This window comes from Lissotriton helveticus, chromosome 6, assembly GCF_964261635.1.
Source record: "Lissotriton helveticus chromosome 6, aLisHel1.1, whole genome shotgun sequence".
Taxonomy (NCBI): domain Eukaryota; kingdom Metazoa; phylum Chordata; class Amphibia; order Caudata; family Salamandridae; genus Lissotriton; species Lissotriton helveticus.
The window spans coordinates 612,083,637-612,104,290 of NC_136067.1; the positions used below are offsets into that span (position 1 = coordinate 612,083,637).

A 20,654-nucleotide genomic window follows, 5' to 3' on the forward strand; every position below is an offset into this window, starting at 1 on the left:
AACACATTTAACACTGTAGGCATGTTGGAAAAGGCCTGACACAAAGAGGCTAGTTCTCCACATCTGTAGGATATACCAGAGTACATTGGTTTTAAAAGTTAGGTTGCCCAACCTAACAACAAACACGTCTTTAAATGATCCTATGAGATTTTTAATTTAAATCGTAAATTTGCCTTTCACCTATTTGTTCTTTCTCCTTATCAAGTTTTCAGAAAACTCACAGAAACACAACCTTATTAGAGCCCTGGGTAAAACCAGGCTTTCAGAATTATTTTTCAGATAAGAGACTTCGAGCCTATGTGTCTGTCAATTATGCAGCATAATGCATCACATTTTTTGACACTATTACTACACTATTTTTGCATGTTTACACATGGTAATGCTGTCTGGTCAAAGATTTCACCTTCTTAGTACCACTTTTACAACTAAATACAAAAAAGCAACCAAAAGATGACCATTTAGCTTTGCCATGGGCCTTCCACTGCATGTGAACACACATGGCCATATTTTAAGTAACTTTTGATCTGTTTGAACATTTTTTTTTTATCTGCAGATTAAGCAGCAGATGATGAATTATGTGGCAATTGTGGCAAATCCATAACTATGCTGAAAATGTAGTGTACGTGGAATCTCAAAATTCCAGCGGTCCTGCCTAACACCGATATTTGTTTGCCCAAAATGACAATATCTATCACATTAAGAAATGCGATAAGATAGCACCACCTCGTCAATTTATTTAATGAAATTCCAGTAGTCCAGAACAGAGTACACAAATTGAGTAGAGTTATAAGTAAAGCAAGTGTTGTATATATGTTTTTTTTTCATCGTTCATTAAAATCCCTGCATTCACTCAGGTTTTGATTGGGCAGATAAGGGTGAACAACATTTCAGGAAGATAGATACATTACAAGAAGTGACAAGGTTTTGTATTAACAGAGTGACAAAAAAGTTGCATGAACAGACATATTTTTCAACAATTGGGGCCAGACCTTTAGTGATATATATTTAGTAGTGATATTCCACTAATGAATGCATCTTGTATTGAAGAATGCCCTTTTGTAGTTATTGTTTCAATAAGTTATTGAATTGCAGTGTATTTATCTTTTTGGGCATTTGAAGAATGTATCTTAGCATGCTTCAATTTGTTATACTATGTTCTTATATAAAATAGTTTTATGACAACTATTCAATCTAAATTATAGAGTGCATTTTAAGGATTCAGTAGCGGCCGTATTTCACTTTGCATTGAATGAGAATTTTGTTGATGGTTAAAAAATTGGCTTGTGACAAATTTTTCAGAAATAATTGCAAACACATATGAATGCACCTAAGATTGATATTTTACACTTCTTGTCAATCAGTCAAGGGAAACAGGGCTTTTACTTTGAAACTTCAATTTTAGATACAGCTATCCTAGTGAGAAGATAGTGTAAATCTGGAAAATTGAGAGAGGAAATAATTAAAGCATAGCTGGACTGTGAAGTTCAGAAAGTAGTCATGAACTAAAATTTAGAATGGAAACTGTAGTCTTTGCTGATACGCCTTACCATGAATAAATATGCAAATACAGGGTGTGTTCTAAGTTAGTGTGCCAAAAGTTCCTGAGACTGGTGGATGAGGTATTCTTACTGCCAGGTCAGCCACTTTTTTTAAAGGTCTGTGTGGGCAAAATGAAAGGCAGTTCAAGCTGAGACCAGAATCTAGAAGACCACAAATCCCTGCAGCTATTACCCTCACTGCCCTCCAGGATAATAAAAATAGCAGCCAGGACTGGCTCATAAAAATAGTTCCCTCTTTCTCCTTCCTTGCGTGCCCAGGGTCAAGAGGGTTTCATCCCCTCCTCTTGCGACTGGAGCAATGTTGGTTTCCCTCTTTCTCATTAATTGGCAGCCCAGTCTGGTGGTGACTTCACGTGATGATACCACAAGGGATGTTATTGATGATGAGTGCTGTGACATTATCATGCCTATCCGATTGGCATTTTGGAGCACGTAAAGTAGTGCACTAAACTAACTAAAATGGGAATATTGAGGGAATGTTCAAATACAATTAGTACAAATAGAAGGAATGCCCTCTTAAAATTTTGATAATAGGGAGGTGGATGTTTTGGTACCAATTGACAACAGGCATGAAGAATAGGGCAATGAGTATCCTGTAGTACTACTTTCCATACTCATTAATGCTTGCGCTAATCGTCCCCTATGCATGAAGGGTTGAGACAGGCATTGGAGGGGCTTGTGGTTGTTAGGATAATTGGAGCATTTGGTTTGTAACCACATTTTACTTTCAGTTTTATTGAAGCCCAAATTGCTAGAAAGAAACAAAAGAAACATAGAAATTATATTCACCGGTGCTGATCTTTTGTCCCCTCTCATGAGTTTTCCAAGTACTTCAGATCCATCTGTGCTTATGTTGCCAGCCGCCTTAATTGGCTTCTCCATTACCTCACCACAGTCAACATACGTCTTCACAGATGTTGAAGACACAACAATGTGTACCTAATAGAATGAAAGAGAGAGAGAAAAAACTAAATTGAAACATTTGATTGGCTGTTGGTTCAAGATAATTGTACGCTTTGTCATCTCTAGAGCATTGTCATTCACCTGCTTTCAGTTCCAGGTCTTTAACAGCTAAACACACAACACATCTTATTGGTGAAAGAAGCGATCTGCCGGTATCACCCTGTTTTTCCTCATCCTGCCTGTGACGACTGGTTTCCTGGGGTACCAGGGCAGTTAAGGGTTACTGGGCTCCAATTGCAAGAACTGGAGTCATTCATCACTGGTGTCCTTTGGCCACAGTACTACTAGATCCCAAACTGGATAACCAAGTACTGCTCTCCAGCACTTGACTCCCTCAAGGTAGCGAGACAGAGCAGCCCAATGCTTATTCGGACAGAGGGACAGTGGCAGTGTTCCTGAGTCTGCTTGTGATACGGCTCAGTAGGCAGCTACCTCTTGTAACTTGGAGTCTTTTAACTTAGGGAACTGTTTCCTTTTTAAATAAACGTGTGAGGGGTGGGTGCATTTGACATCTTACCTGCACTCGATTTCTGGTCTTCCGGCCTCGGTCCGACGCGGTGGTTCACCGTTGCGCGGAGGGCGGGGAAGACAGAGCTAGGCACTTTCGGCTGGGGCGGGCAGCGCTCTAGTTGTTGGGAGAGATCGCTTTTAAATTCAGCCTGCCTCTGCGGCCGCTCTGCGGATAGAGGGACAGTGGCAGTGATCCTGAGTCTGCTTGTGGTACGGCTCATTTAGCAGCTACCTCTTTCAACTTTGAGTCTTTTAACTTGGCGAACTGTTTCTTTTTAAATAAATGTGTGAGGGGCTTAGGTACATTTGACTTCTTACCTGCGCTCGATTTCTGGTCTTCCCGCCTCGGTCCGACGCGGTGGTTCACCGTTGCGCGGAGGGCGGGGAAGACAGAGCCAGGCACTTCCGGCTGGGGCGGGCAGCGCTCTAGTTGTTGGGAGAGCTCGCCTTTAAATTCAGCATGCCTCTGCGGCTGCGCAGGGAGCACGCGCAGCGGGCATGCGGCCGACACGCCAAAGGCAAGCGCGTCGGCGCACATCTGCAGCCGACCGGAGCAAGGGGCCAGAACCCCTGCTGGATTCGATCCGGTCATCTACTATAGCGCTTAGACACTTTGCACACACTCCCCAGTCATGGAGGAGAAGTGTAAGCACAGCATAAACACAGAGAGTAATAGTTGGTGATGTAGCCACTGCTTGTTTAAAGCGGAGGCATATGTGGAGGACAGGAAGGGAGGTTTCCTACTCAGGTTATCTCTAATTAACTGTAGGTCTTTGAGGAAGCATAGAATCAAGATATATACGACCAACTGATGGAAGGACAAACAGATGTATTATTTCTCACCGAGACATGGTTAGATAGGGACTCCGCACCTGATATTTTGGAGGCGCTCCCTATAGGGTTTGGGATTATGAGACTAGACAGACTGTCTGGTAGAGGAGGGGGCATTGCTATCATTTATAAACATGACATTCAGTGCTCCCTTGAGCCAGCTGACATTGCTGACAGCGAAGCAGGCCTCTTCACGCTCAGAACAGCCACTAACCATGTTATCAAAGGTCTATTGGTCTACAGACCTCCGGGACCCCATTCAAGGTTCTCCCCTGGCTTAATTGACTACCTCATTCAACCTGCACTACGGTATGAAAAACTAGTGGTTCTAGGCGATATAAACTTGCACCTGGATGATGCACTCAATTCTGGGGCACAAGAGTTGCGCCAGGAATTAGCAACGCGACAATTATTGTTAAAGTCTGAATGCCCTACACATAAGATGGGACATTTACTTGATCCCATCTTTGCCAATTGGGACGCTCTGGTCGTGGAGCCTCCGCTTCCGGTGTTGTGGTCGGATCACTTTTTGATACTGTTTACGATACAGCTACCGGTGCCCAAGACACAGGAGAAAGTTAAAATTGGTATAAAAAGTAGGAAGTGGGTTGGCTTCTATCAGGGGACTTTTAATCAGGCCCTTTTAAGAGATGGACCACCCTCTGGTCTGGATGTTAACCTGGCTTGTGAAGCCGTAGTGAGGCGTATTTATGATGCCCTTGATTGCACCGCACCTTGGTCATATAAGATGTCCACTAAAAAACGTATCCAAACAGCTGAGAGTTCTTCTAAAGAGCTATTTAAGGTTTATAAAGAAATTTCCTCGCTCACATCTACTGCAGCATCTATTGTTGGATCTGAGGAATCCTGCAATCGGGTTGCCGAGTACTTTGTGGTGAAGGTGGAAAAGATGTATTCCTCCTTCCCTAACTCTGCTCGTGGTAGCGGGGGAGTGGAGGAGGAACCTGTGGATGCTCTGACATTACAGTGTCTCCATGAATTCATTGGGCCCGCCACGGACACTCTTAAACAGATAGCCACCAGCATTAAATCTGGCTCACCAAGGGATCCAGCTACCCCTAGGGTGCTTAGAGGGAGCATGGACGTATTAGAGCCTTTCATAAGATATCTCATCGAGATGTCTTTTATCTCAGCCGTGGTACCTAATATATGGAAGGAGGCAGTGGTGCTCCGTTTACAAAAGTAACCCTGTATCAGTGCTGAGCAACTTGACAACTTGCGCCCCATCTCCCTGCTCCCTAACTTTGCTAATGTAGCAGAGAAGATTGTGAATATACAGCTTACAGCACATATCTGCAAAAACAACCTTCTCCTCCCCTCTCAGTCTGGCTTTTGTCCCTTCATTCCACCGAATCGGCTCTGCTGTACTCCACCGAGACCATTCGGAAGTATGTGGATGAAAGGCAAACAGCGACCCTAATTCTTTTAGACCTTAGTGCCGCTTTTGACACTCTTGCCCATCATACCCTGTTGCAGGACCTAGAGAGAGGTGGTGTCACCGGTGGGGCCTTGAAGTGGATGGAATCTTTTCTGTCTGAGCGCAGCTACCAAGTTAAGCAGGGTACTCATTACTCCAGGAACATCAAGTTGACGCAGGGGGTGCCTCAGGGCTCTACCCTGAGCCCGACATTGTTCAATCTTTATGTCGCCCCCTGGCAAAAATCTCAGATACATTTGGGATTAATGCCCTGTGCTACGCTGATGACACCCAGCTGGTGGTCTCTTTGACTCAAGCCCGGGCTGACGCTGCCTCCAACTTCATGTCCTGCCTTCAAGAACTGGCTGGGTGGATGGCAAACAATTGCCTGAAGTTGAACGGTAGCAAGACCGAGGTGCTGGTGAAAGGGAAGGCTCCGTCAGTATGGTCATCAGCATGGTGGCCCCAGACTTTGGGCTCTACCCCCACACTGTGCGAACAAGCGAAGAATCTTGGGGTATGGGTGGACAACAAGTTGTCTTTTCATTACCATACCAGGCGGGTGGCAGGCGCCTGTTTCGGTATCTTACGGGGTTTATAGGAAAACCCTTGACACCCTTCCCATGGCATCTAGGAAGATCATGGTGCATGCCTTGGTGACTTCTCGCCTGGATTACGGCAATCTCCTGTATTTGGGGGCAACTGCCAAATGCATACGGAGATTGCAGTGTATCCAGAATGCAGCTGCAAGCCTAGTTCTTATGCTACCAAAGCGAGCCTCCGCCAAAAGAGCGCTGGTCTGCCTGCACTGGCTTCCCATCAGCGAGAGAGTGAAGTTCAAGGCCATGTGTGTGAGTCATCGGATTTTACAGAAGAAGGGGCCTTCGTATTTGAATGACCTTCTCACTCCTTATGTACCAACCAGACTGCTAAGATCTAGTGGGAAAGGAAAGGTGCCCGTCCCCAAAATCTTGAGATCCAGGATGGGCGGTCGCTCTTTTCGGGATCTGGCAGCCCAGATGTGGAATACTCTTCCTCAGAGTCTCTGGCTGGAGTGTTCTGAATCCATCTTTCGTAAAGGTGTGAAGACCTATTTGTTTCCTGTGGTGTAGCCTTTTCCATGCTCATGACGAGCTGAGCTCGTCATGAGGCACGGTGCTCAGGTGCTCATGACAAGCTCAGCTCGTCATGAGCCGTGGAATGCTTAGGTGCGGGGAGAATTCCCCTGCTGTGCTGAGCGTTCCACGGGAGCCGGTGCACCTGTGACGAGCTCAGCTCGTCATGAGCACAGGAGCTCAGCTCGTCATGAGCATGCGGGCGCTGTGCGCGCCCCCTCCGACCCAGCACAGCAGGGGAATTACCCCCGCAGCGAAGGGGTTAATTTGCTCTGTTACCAGGTCCTTGGGGATGCTGCTCTCTTTTTAGCTGTTACCTCAGCGCGGGGACACTCTGGTTCAGTGTAACCAGGCGCTTTATAAATGCAACTATTATTATTATTAATATTATTCAAGGAGGTGAGGTGGTTTAGACATTCCTAGTAAAGCTTACTCTGTAATACCAGCCATTAAACCCAATGTCCATGCAGTGCTTCATTATAGAAAGCAAAAGTACTTTAACGCACACAAGTAAAATATGCTACATATAAAGCTAAGAAACACAGTGAAGATCTGAAGTTTCTATGACTCTCTTGTCCAGAGTACTGACTCCAAACAGGATTATTGATGCTAAACACTCTAAAAAACAGTTAAGATTGCAATACGCACAACATTGCTCTTCAACGCTAGAGCACTGTTACCAATACTTGTTTTGCAATGATTCACCTCAGCAGTAGATTATGAAGTCAAATGTTTCTAGTGCACCCACTGTTCCTCCACCTAAACAATGGACTTGCCCACCCTTCCTTGGAAATTACACCACCCTGGTGGTGTCAGGGTTCTCGGTAGGGATGCCTAGTCTCTTGGCACAGTTTCTGAAGTATCACTACTCCATTAGCCACTGGTTCTAACTGTGAGAGGGTAGTATAAGGTAACGGTGGCAGTACATTCATTTACCCTCAGATAACTGAAAATGGGATGTGGTTTGTACGACAGCACCCACTGATCACAGTTTAGAGTTTCTAATAGCAGGGTACCCATGAGGACGATTCATTTATGCCACTAGTGTTGTACAAGCAAAGGCAAAGCTGAGGGCTCCCGTTTTCCTCACTGTTGATGTGCAGCAAGCTCCATTCCTTGAGCACCCACCTAGAATCTCCTTATGTATGCTTCAATACACCAACCACCTCTACAATCCTCACAGATAGCTCATTTGCTGCAGGGATGCTACCTGATTAGCTGAAACTCGGTGTCTTTGGTCAGTCTGGTAAAATGTTGTCCAATCTAAAACTGAGACACCTTACCAATTCTAGAATGTGTTCTTAAGTCTGGCAGGAGAATTAATAATCCAAGGGATCATATTCCTGAATCTCTGCTTAATCAGCCACACTGTGTGTGGTAGGTCAGAAAAGGAGTACAGCATTGATCAGACCACTAGCTGATGAAGCCACACGTTTATTATTCCGTGATGGACTGGCTGAACCAATCAGTTCTTGTGCTTCTTTTAAATCCTGAGTGTCCCTCCCATCCTGTAGCATATCTACTGCATGATCAGTGCACAAGGACAGCCTGTTGACCTCTTCCACATCTCTTAATACATCTCTGTGCTATCGCCAGGGATGAATGTTAATTAAGGAGGCTGTGACCATCACTCAGCAAAAGGAAAGCCTGAGCTAAGCAGAGAGAAGGGTTAGTTCCTTCTCCAACCCACCAAGCCCCTACAAGAACTAGGAAAGGACATGGGAAAATGGAATGTCCAGCAGAACAGATACTAGCTTGGTGTACATTAAACAGAATGGCTCACCAATCAATCCTCAGTCAGCGACACACTCACTCTCAAAGCACATATCCCTAAGCATGACAGAAACACAAAGAAACCAGGTCAGGAAGACTGCACAGGCTTTCACAGGAGGGAATTGGTATGCAACCCCTCCTAGGGGGTATAATGGGTACACATTCACCTAAGAATTGATTAATGCTGCCAGTCTCCCTCATCCTGGGCAGAGAGTGCAGTAGCCACTTTCCTTCTGTAAAAGTGGGGTGTAGTTTGCAGGTCCCCCTGACTCCAAAGCCAAACTCTAGGGTCTCAAGACATCCATGTAAATGGGAAGCACCATGTTTGACACCTGTGACTGTCATGTTCGCTAAGGTAGCAATGAAAAAAACTACAGTAACTTTCCATTGACTTGCCAGGAGATCAACCTAGGGTGGGGAAGCACCCTCTCCAGAGTCATCCAGAAGGCTTTCTGTCCCAGCACTGCCTGTGATTCATGTTCAACGTTTATTCCAGTATTTATAGTTCCCGCTTGACTTACTGGTGCTTTTTATGTGCCCATCAGAAGGGGCCGTACTAAGTCTCTCACGTCCAAGCTCTTGCATGAGAAGCATAAATAATCAAATGTATGATTGACTTGTTTACTTTTGACTCAGTACACCAATGTGCAAGGAAAGGACAAACATTGAATGGGAATGTGATAGTGTGGATACACATGTTCATGCTCACTAAATATAAGAATGTGAACAATGCAAATGGTTAACATCTGATATGTGATGGTTGAGTAGTGGTAGGAATCTAAATGGGTGATGTTAAAAGGGGATAATAATTCGAAAGCGCTTACCTTTTCTTGTGACTGCTTGAAATTGATCGGCTCTATTTACACACAATGGCAACTCCCTTCTGATTGGGACCATGCAGACCATTAACGAAAGTGCCTAAAAAATAACATCCCTTCTCACTTTGAGGAGGCATGGGGTGAAATGAAATGCAGTGTTCTATCCAGGACCTTAAAGCCATTTATGGCTTATATCTCTAATGGACCATCCATCAAGCATAAGGCCCTCTTGTTTAAAACAGTTTTTTGAGTCTGCTTTTTCTTCAGTTCAGGTAAGGGACCGGTCCAATATAGCTGACACACCTAGACAGCGGATCATATGCCAGAGCAAATCTTAAATACCATATGAACTACAGTATTTATTTGTAGTCTTTCATAGCACAGCCTTCCCTTTTCAGGCATCAGGGCGCTTTATGTGTATATGTCTTACACGAATATTAGATAATCATTTCTCGAAAAACCTTTTGATCATAATGCCATATTTACAGTCGCAGACAATTTAGCTTCATTAGCTAATTTATGTCAATGTTGTCCAGTTGATCTTTTGACTGGGTAGGAGTGTTCTGCTTAATTCAGATACTCTGTCCATCACCAACCCCTGTTATGAATCGTTTTGGCCACCACAAGTGAGGAAGGGTATACTCAGATGTGAGTCCCTTGCTCACTGCACCATCAGGATTCAAGCAAGCCGGGCCAAAGACGGCTGCAATGCCAGAAACCGGTCCCCGGAAGCTTGTTTCCTTTCCAGTGAAGAATTGGCTTGGTAGTTTGGTCTGCCCTGTTCCCATGATGCACTGGGCCAGGGCCAGACTAATTTGCATGTAGCCAGGTTCTGAACTGGGATGGTGCAGTGAACTAAAAAACGGTGATGGATCAAGCCCTGATCTTTTGACTGGGTAGGAGTGTTCTGCTTAATTCAGATACTCTGTCCATCACCACCCCCTGTTATGAATCGTTTTGGCCACCACAAGTGTGGAAGGGTATACTCAGATGTGAGTCCCTTGCTCACTGCACCATCAGGATTCAAGCAAGCCGGGCCGAAGACGGCTGCAATACCAGAAACCGGTCCCCGGAAGCTTGTTTCCTTTCCAGTGAAGAATTGGCTTGGTAGTTTGGTCTGCCCTGTTCCCATGATGCACTGGGCCAGGGCCAGACTAATTTGCATGTAGCCAGGTTCTGAACTGGGATGGTGCAGTGAGCTAAAAAACGGTGATGGGTCAAGCCCTGATCTTTTGACTGGGTAGGAGTGTTCTGCTTAATTCAGATACTCTGTCCATCACCACCCCCTGTTATGAATCGTTTTGGCCACCACAAGTGTGGAAGGGTATACTCAGATGTGAGTCCCTTGCTCACTGCACCATCAGGATTCAAGCAAGCCGGGCCGAAGACGGCTGCAATGCCAGAAACCGGTCCCCGGAAGCTTGTTTCCTTTCCAGTGAAGAATTGGCTTGGTAGTTTGGTCTGCCCTGTTCCCATGATGCACTGGGCCAGGGCCAGACTAATTTGCATGTAGCCAGGTTCTGAACTGGGATGGTGCAGTGAGCTAAAAAACGGTGATGGATCAAGCCCTGATCTTTTGACTGGGTAGGAGTGTTCTGCTTAATTCAGATACTCTGTCCATCACCACCCCCTGTTATGAATCGTTTTGGCCACCACAAGTGTGGAAGGGTATACTCAGATGTGAGTCCCTTGCTCACTGCACCATCAGGATTCAAGCAAGCCGGGCCGAAGACGGCTGCAATGCCAGAAACCGGTCCCCGGAAGCTTGTTTCCTTTCCAGTGAAGAATTGGCTTGGTAGTTTGGTCTGCCCTGTTCCCATGATGCACTGGGCCAGGGCCAGACTAATTTGCATGTAGCCAGGTTCTGAACTGGGATGGTGCAGTGAGCTAAAAAACGGTGATGGGTCAAGCCCTGATCTTTTGACTGGGTAGGAGTGTTCTGCTTAATTCAGATACTCTGTCCATCACCACCCCCTGTTATGAATCGTTTTGGCCACCACAAGTGTGGAAGGGTATACTCAGATGTGAGTCCCTTGCTCACTGCACCATCAGGATTCAAGCAAGCCGGGCCGAAGACGGCTGCAATGCCAGAAACCGGTCCCCGGAAGCTTGTTTCCTTTCCAGTGAAGAATTGGCTTGGTAGTTTGGTCTGCCCTGTTCCCATGATGTACAGGGCCATGGCCAGACTAATTTGCATGTAGCCAGGTTCTGAACTGGGATGGTGCAGTGAGCTAAAAAACGGTGATGGATCAAGCCCTGATCTTTTGACTGGGTAGGAGTGTTCTGCTTAATTCAGATACTCTGTCCATCACCACCCCCTGTTATGAATCGTTTTGGCCACCACAAGTGTGGAAGGGTATACTCAGATGTGAGTCCCTTGCTCACTGCACCATCAGGATTCAAGCAAGCCGGGCCGAAGACGGCTGCAATGCCAGAAACCGGTCCCCGGAAGCTTGTTTCCTTTCCAGTGAAGAATTGGCTTGGTAGTTTGGTCTGCCCTGTTCCCATGATGCACTGGGCCAGGGCCAGACTAATTTGCATGTAGCCAGGTTCTGAACTGGGATGGTGCAGTGAGCTAAAAAACGATGATGGATCAAGCCCTGATCTTTTGACTGGGTAGGAGTGTTCTGCTTAATTCAGATACTCTGTCCATCACCACCCCCTGTTATGAATCATATTTACAGTCGCAGACAATTTAGCTTCATTAGCTAATTTATGTCAATGTTGTCCAGTTGTTTTTAGGTGCAAGGCAGGGACTGCGCTATATTATCCAAATAGAAAAGGTACCTTGCATTTCTACCACTATTGTGGGTTGGTTGCATCTTGTGTTTTTTACGAAATGCTTTTTATAGGATTTGTTTCATCACCCTTTTGTGGCAAAACAGGAAATTTCCTTCCTGAAGGAATTTCATTTCAGATTTTAGCTCTGTCTGACAATGGGTATCTTCGCTTTTTTGTTTATTGAATTTTAGGAAATCAAGTATCAAGTTGTAATTATTTCTTGGGTTTCTTAGTCCTCCTGAGGCAGGTAGTTGATTGGTTACGTTTTCAGGGGTATTCTGATCATGAGCATTCTGTGTGATACCAAATTGATATTTGTTACCCTCTGAAAACAGGTCGTTTTGAAAAACTAAGTACTAAGCGTGGAAAGGAAATAAAAAGATTCCCTTTTGACTAAGCAGCTTTAAATTAAGGTATTGGCTTTGTATACATTAGTACTTCAATATAGTGTGCGCAATGGAAGTGAATGACAGTAGGTTCCACTAATATATTTGAGGTGGTATTCTTAATGAAATGGGGGCTCAGTTTTAATCGACCAAATTAAAACCCTCGTCAACAAAACAATTAATAAGCAACGCTATTGGGTGTGAGCTACAAGCTGTGTCTGGTGTGGTGAAGTGATGCTAGCAGTGACGGAAGTACCATGTAATTGTTGTTTTACCTATAAATGTAACTGTTGATATGTTGCTCTGCGATATCACATTGCCCTACATCTAATAAATATGTAAAAGATGGCTCTATAATGCAGTGGTTAAATGTTTTGGTATGCTAAATAGCGATTTGCACAATATAAGTATTGTTATATGAAATCTCTGTTATAATTGGTTTTAACTGTGTAATGTTTCTGTTTTGTTAGATGTATGTACTGAACCTAAGAGATAAAAGGAAGGAATATTATTTGTCCAAGTCCTGAAGGTGGCATTATTGATTTGGTCCCACCGAAACTCGTTGACGCATAAATCTTTGTTAAATTCGAAATTGGGACAAGAAGTACAGAGGCCAGATCCTATTGCCCCTTCCCTTGTTTACAACTCTTTCGAATTAACCTTACAAAGGCACTGTTGATTTGCCTTATCTATGATCTTTTCCGTATAGTGTTTGATTCTTGCCGTAACTATGTATTGTTCCATGTAAGCTTAACGTATTGAAGATTTTGTTTTTTATGATTAGAGGGAACTATGTGATTCTGACATGTTTTTACTCAATCTAATGATTTGACACTGTGATTTTTTATCTTGAACTTTTATTAAATGTATATTTTCTTAACTTATTGTTTCTCTGTATTCCTTATGGAGGTGTTCCAAGTATGAAACATAAGAGAGAGTGACTGTATTGATATTGAATGGAGTGAGTTAAAGCTGCTTAGTCCAAAGGGAATCTTTTTATTTGCTTGTCAATTTAAGTGTTCTGTTTCTTTGGACTGTTTGAGCCCCTCTCCTTGTTTTCAAGGTAAGCGTGGAAAGAGCATAACTTATTTTTGTCCTACATAGATAATATCATAACTCACCTGGAATGATGTTAGTTCACAGGTTAGCAATCAATTAAAAAGTTTTACCTCGTCAAAAACAATTGCATATTAATCTCCTGGACTACCTTTCCAAATAGTTCATGCATGGCCTTTTAGATTGTGCTATCTCCACCTGCAGCCATCAAGATGAAAAACATATGAGTGATGAAGCCTGTGCCATCAAGGCTCTTCGGACTGCCCTTAGAAGTTATGTAAACAAGCATTGGTAATGCACCGGTTTCGCCTATGTGATGAATAAAGAGCTGTCTTTATCAATCATCGTCTGGGAGAAGGAAAGAACTCCCTGACAGATAACACGGGAGTGGAGAGGATGTGGCACAGTGGCCAGAGATGCTGATTCGATAGGTGGGAATCCCGGTTCGAGTCTCGGCAGTGCAGCATCCTGTGATTCTTTGCAAATCACTTAATCTGTCCCAGTGATAAATTGTTACATAAATATGCTGCGAGAGTAAAAAGCAAAAAGAGGCAAAACTCTAAGAAAAAATCGTTCCACCAAAGCAGCTGTTAACAGTATTTCATCTTTGGGAAACTGATAAGAAGCAGTCGAGGAACAAGCAATGGTAAAAGGGGAGAGGGGTTGGCCTAACGGCTAAGGCGCTCGACCTCGGACCTGGGGAACTTGGTTCGAGTCTCGGTAACGACAGCAAAAAACCCCCTGTGATTCTGGGCAAATCACTTAATCTCCCCGTGCCTAAAAATGAAAGTGTGTCCTCATGTAACATAACTGGTGCTATGTAAAGCGCTCTGATAACTGATTCGGTTCGGTTCTAGTTCGCGCTATATAAAACTCTGCAAAAAAAAAAAATGCAGGGAAATATGCCACAGTCAATATAAATGGAGGAAAAGTAAGTGGTACGCATAGGAACCAATGAGAAGCCATTAAAGAGAGAAGGTAGGATGTAAGTCCCTTTAAGTTTATATTAAAAGCAGTAGATTTCGCGAGCACTGTGCAGGCGAAAGTGCTGTGCAGGCAAAACCTAACAAGCATTAGAAATGCAATCGGGCTCGAAATTATTTGAGTTTGAGCTAATGGCATTGTAAATGCCAATGTCTTTTTGCCATGTGTTATGGAGTGTCTGCATGTGGTGTGTAGTGGAAGTATGTTTGTTGAATTGTAATTTTACCAATGGTGGCATGCTGTGCTTTATATGAATATGTTTAAAAGTAAAGTGTACCATACTGCGATTGCTTGGTGGAAAAGTGCACTGCCGGCTGGAGGTGTGTGTGCCTGGTGGAAGGGTGCACTGACGGCTGGTGGGTGTGTGCTTGGTAAAAGCGTGCACAGATGGATGATGGTTGTTGGTGTTTGTGCATGGTGAAAGCATTAATTGACGGCTGGGGGTGTGTTGTTGTGTGTGTTGTTTTCTGTGTGCTGGTGAGTGTGTGGTGGTGAGTCTGTGGGGGTGAGCCTGGGGAGTGAGTGTGGTGGTGAGTGTGTTGTGTTGAGTGGTGACAAGTGTGTGGTGTTGAGAGACTGAGGTGTGTGGTTTGTGTGTGCGTTATGTGTGTGTGGTGTATGTATACACGGTGCGGCTGGAAAGGCGCTCCTGACCCGTGCAAATCTCTGCACATCACACCCCCACAGCCACAGAAACCCGACAAAGGGCTGCCGGCCCGAGAGGCTGATTAAGTCTGCTTACAAGCGGCATACCTCCTGGCAAAAAGAGTTGCATGGCAGCGAAGTCAAGCGGGCAGTCAGACTGTGTAGGGCACGTGTTTGTGTGTGTCTGACCGTTTGTGTGGGTGGTTGTCGGGTTTCTCGCTCTATAAACACTGATGTTTGCATGAACTGCATTTATTCCGAACAGTAGTATTGGATTCATATTTGGGTATTTACTAGTGTGGCCCCAGCACTATAAACAGACATGTCAGTCTGTCTGCAAGGCATGCAGTTATTCTAAATTGTTTCTAATTGGTACGACGCAACCTATTCCCTTACAAACTGTGATGCCAGTATGCCCGCACCACCTACATTTATTCTGTATATGACTGGTACTTTTGGTGTATTTTAATACAGCGAGGCCTCCCTCGCTATACAAACACTGGTGCCAGTATGGTGGCAAGACCTGCATTTACTCTGCATGCTAATGGTGGTAGCTGTCTACCTGGTTCTAACACAGCATGCATGCTACAGCTCTCTCAACAATCGGTGATGTCACTGTGCCCACATTCCCCCTATGCAGTCTGAAGATTAGTATTTGATTTCTAGTTGGTTCTAGTGCAACGTGTTTTCGTGCTCTATAGACACTGCTGTTGATTTCTGCCTGGTCGTAATGCAGCTGATGTGTCTGGGTCGGCATACCTGCACGACCTGCCTTTATTCTGATTGTTACCATGTTAATGTGACGTTTCTGCGTGGTTCTGGTGTTTTGTGCTCCCCTTGCTGTATAAATATTGACAGCAGCGTCCCTGCACGACATGCATTAATTCTGGACGTTACTGGCAGAGTTGTTTGGCTCTAATGCAGCGTGTTCTCCACGCTCTATAAACACTGACGTCACTCTGGCTGGAAGGCCAGCACGTATGCTGAATGTTAATGCTGGATTTCTGTTTCCAATGTAGCACGCGGCCCTCGCCCTCCAACCAATGATGCCTGCACGACCTGCATCTAGCCTGTACGTCAATGCTAGATTTCTGCTGGGTTCTAATGTAGCACTCGCCCTCCTAAATGCTGCTGTCGCCTCCAGAACATTTTTCTAAACAACCATCGCCCGAGAGGCCTTCTTTTTGTTATTACTGAAGCACGTCTGTAAAAAGACGAACGCCACGCTCACTTTCCCCCCCTCTGGGGCCGAAGATAGTATTTCAGGTTTTTTTAAGTCAACAATTTAGATGAAAAAAGAGCTAAACATATGACAGGAACTAAACAAATAGCATTTTAATCCACCCACTGCGTTCCCACACAAGCGTTTATAAAACATCACTGAGGGTATAAAATACAGCTAGTCAAAAGTGTGATTGTTTTTCTAAATGAAAAGGCTTTTATCTACGACTCCATCCAAACCAACTAACAGGAACATACATCTTTGCATGAGTATATTTCACATACAGTATGAGCGAACAGTACGTCTTTACAGCTTGTTACTAAATCAGAAAATGTGCACGTGTGTTAACCGATAATAAAAAAACACACGCCTGTCAAAGTAATGCAGAAGGTTTATATCTCCCCACTTCCTCAAAAATAATATTTACGTGACCCGCTGTCATATTCGAAAATGAGAAAAAGCATGGCGACAAAATATAAACATTTATAACAATAACACGTGTAATCGACGTATGCACACACAATATCAATAAAATGCACATGGAACATGCGCCCTTTACCTCGAACTCTCCTCTCCAAATACTTTGCAGCCGCTATCAACCGCTGCATGTTGATCATGTGCACACCATCCATGTTTAAATCGTTTTAAAATGATTTAAAAATAATCCCTCAAAAGGTCGACCGAGTTCAAAAAAATGAGCGTACTGGTTCCTTTTCGAGTAAATTTGAAATTAAAAAATGCACCGTTGCTTATCGCCTCCACGGGGCGAAACCGCTATCATCCAACCACCCATTCATAACTACACTGCGGAGTTACATCGAGTCACCAAACACATCCACCGGAGTATTTCTACCTCATTTATAGGGGTGGCCGTATCTAACAGACACTCAATCTCTCCACCCCAGCCTCTTCAAGACAATCGTTGGATCAAACACTTTGTCTCTAATCCATACTCTCACACTCAGCGCATCCGGTACCCACATCTCCCTAATCCACCCCACTAATAGGCCGGGCCCATGTCCCAGTGTCTACCTCGACACCGACTGCCTCACAGCACCCCTACGAGGACGACACAAAGCAAGTACCGCGTCCCAGGCAGGGACACTTAGCCCACCACAACACCCCTATGAGCATGACACAAAACGAGCATGATGTACTGGCCGGACATATGAGTGCTGCTGAGGCGCGAGGGTCTTAAAAGAGGCGATGCACCAGATCCCCCCTCCCTTCCCCGCTTCGGGAAGCCAGCCCGAGCACAGCAGCACCACAAAGGAGCAGGCGCGAGACACCATCAGCTGCGCGCAAGGCTGCCTGCTCGAATGCAACTTCAAAACACGCGCTAAATCACCAGGCAGGCGCTGGTTGGTGGGTCCCTGTTAGGATACCCTGTGACACTCCGGGGAGGCCATGTACCTCACGGTGGAGCCGGGGTTCCCTCCCCCTAGCCTCAGGCATGGGCCAGGGTCACTGTCCTCAGATAAGGTGGCCTCTGTTTACATATAAACACCATGCGTGGAAGGTGTGCGTCCCACGCACCTTTCGTGCTGGCTTGTGGCTCCGGCACCCATAATCGGCATAAGTGGCTCATGCAACCCCCCTACCAAAATAATGAGACCCCCCAAGTGGTTGCTACCCCAACAAAACACGGAACGCTGAATCCTACTTCCAGGGTAATAATAACGAGCGAGGGCTCGTGGGTGGTAGAGTGTGGAAGGGCTTCACACATTGAGGAGAACAGAAGCTTTTTCCTGCTGTTTTGCCGCTGAGCAGGATGTGGTTAACAGTGGACCCCCGATAAGGCAGCCAGGCGCCCACAGCAGACCCTCCATGCATTGCATTAATTGAGGAGGTGGCGGCATGTTTTCTACGTTGGGCACGACGCGGTGGAAATCAGCCGGGGGCACATCAACGCCGTTTCTAAAACGTACAAAGTGCGTGGAGGGGTATGAGGCCATGTGCGAGTCATACCGAGGAGCGAGTGCTGGGCTCTTTTGAGAACAGATTCCTGGAAAGAGTTTCTGCCTGTCTGCGCGAGCCTGCCTGCCTGGCGGTGGTCGGAGCTCTGCTTGGGTGTGTGTGGTCCCCCCTCCCGGCGGCATGTCCTCCGGGGAACAAGACAGGGAGTGCCTCGTGGACGCTCGGCGGGTTCGGGTGCGGAAGCTCCTGTGTGCATGTGACACGCGCCCCATGCTGAGCTTGCAAACAAAGCCGCGGGGTGGGGGCAGCCGAATATCGCAGCAGCCGATTAAAACAAGGAAGCTGCGCGCTGAGCGCTGCAGAATTGTGAACGCGCCCGGCCATCTGTATTCACTAACGGAGGCTCCCTGACAGCTCCTAATTATAATTTATGTACTTCTTTGCGCAAGCACGCACGAAATATGCCCAAAATGGCGGAACAAAACTACATTCACCCTATCACTTCAAGCCTATTAAAACGAAAACACAAGGAAGACGAATCACTGACCAGATGACAGAAAACCCTAAGGAATGTGTGGAATTTCTCTCTCCAAGGCCCTAGGAGATACTTTTTTTTCTCCTTTAACATTAGTTCTCGAAACTCCTCCCAGTTTCACTGGGAAGGAGTCCGAGCCCTAAAAAGAACATTTAAATTAGAAAAAATTAAAAGCATTCCAATCTTCAAAACAAATTAGTGTCTTGATTTAAGAGTTAATCAGGCTTGTATTTACACCACTATGTGGGTGATAGCAAGAGTATGAAGAGTGACCTTAAAGCTCTGAGGCATGGGCCAGCTTTCATGAAGTGTCATAATTACTCCAATAAAGTGAAGACAGTTTAATTTATGGCACTGAAATAAGATTCTGCGTGCCTCTGGATGAAGATCAAAATGCAACTCCCTTTCTTTAAAAGCCACTATTAGTGCATTCAAATTAAACTGTTGAGCACTCGGAGAACTCAGATCATTTAACATGCATTAGAAGTTTAATCTGGAGGAGTTCGTCCAGTGCCCTCCTTGGTTCCCAAAACTAAAATACTGACATAGAACCCTTAAAAGATACCAACAAAAACAAGTGTGTTGCCTGCCTGGCTTCCATGTGCGCTCTGAAAGTCTGGTAATCAGGGCCGGACTGGGAAACAAAACCGGCCCTGGCAAAATGCTCAGCCGGCCCCCACAGGGGGTTGGGGGTGCGGCCGAGCTGTTTGTCATGGCCGGTGACAGCCGATTTAGTTACAGTGGCCGATATTGCAGCTATGCTGCAAAGACGGCCCTGTGACAAAATCGGCCCCAGGGGCCCCAACCCTGGCGGCCCACCGGAGAAATGCCCGGTGCCCGCTACAGCCAGTCCGGCCCTGCTGGTAATTACCTGGACAAATCACTCAGTTTGCTGACTTCTCACTAATATGAAAGGAGAACGTGCGAGCATAAAGACCCGAAGTCTGTTGGTGTGGCTCTTCCAGTGGGTTTCAGAGCCATTTGACGGGACGGAAGTGAACCCGGTTAGTCGGCAAGCTCTGGGCTTGGCATCCACAGTGAAAAGGTTTATTAGCCCTGCGCATGCCAGCACATTGTCAGCGAAGTGCAAATGCACAGCTGAGAGATGCTGGCACCTGACTGACCTCACTGAAAGGCAGAATGTAGACAGCGCAGGAGCCCACCCCGTGCAGATCCGTGTGCTCCGTCACTGCAGTGTTTCAGCAGAAGGACATAGGTTTCTCTACGCAAGATGCATATGGGGTGGAGCTTCTGGCTACGGTGTTAGGCCAATGTTTTCCTAGGGTGGCTGGCAACCCTTTGCAGATTGCTGTGTGTCAGTAAAGGGCGCATATCCACAAGAGTATGGGAGGTGCGCTTCTGATAGAGATCAAAAACGTATTCCAAGAAGCGCAGTATCATTTTGCTGTACTGTTTCCAGGTATCTGCTCATTAACATGCCAGCAGTTTGTAGCAACGGTGATTTATTTTATCTGCAGAATGCAACCCAGGTGGGCTGGGTGCGCTCAAGTTAAATGCAGCTCATTGTCAAGTGTGGGGCAGCCAGTCAGTAAAATGCTTGGTGAAGAGAGAGAAACGTAGCTGTTGTTCCATGACTGGGCGAGATAGCAATTTGGGAGTTACTATATGAAGACTGAAGTATTGAAGGTGCTCCCAGCCACTCCAAGTCAAATTCATTGTAAGTGGCCAGAGTTGCTGACTCAAGAGCTGGAGATCCTGGTTTGAGTCGCGGTTGCGCAACATCCTGTAATTCTGGGCAAATCACTTAGGGCCCGATGTAGGTAAATCTTTTTTACCACTTCTTAAATACCGATTCATACCGAATCGGTATTTAAGAAGTGGTAAAAAAGAGGAGGGCAGATGTAGGTAATTAATTACCGAATCGGAAGGAATCGGTATTTACCGATTCGGTAAATACCGAATCGGTAATGCCCATTGATTCCTATGATTCAGAAAAGGGGGTGGTGATGAACAGAGTGTCTGAATTAAGCAGACCACTCTTACCCAGTCCAAAGATCAGGGCTTGATCCATCACCGTTATTTAGCTCACTGCCCCATCCCAGCTCAGAACCTGGCTATATGCAAATTAGTCTGTCCCTGGCCCAGTGCATCATGGGAACA

General features: G+C 45.6%; 1 protein-coding gene across 6 annotated transcripts in view; it reads right to left on the reverse strand.

Moving 5' to 3' along the window:
- Nucleotides 1-20,654, reverse strand: part of COL12A1 (collagen type XII alpha 1 chain) — a 433,058-nt gene that overhangs the window by 63,586 nt on the left and 348,818 nt on the right. For all 6 annotated transcript variants that reach the window (XM_078648068.1, XM_078648070.1, XM_078648071.1 and 3 more), the window contains one exon: nt 2,349-2,498. In XM_078648068.1, the coding sequence (XP_078504194.1) occupies nt 2,349-2,498 (150 nt within the window). The remainder of the gene's footprint in view (nt 1-2,348; nt 2,499-20,654) is intronic.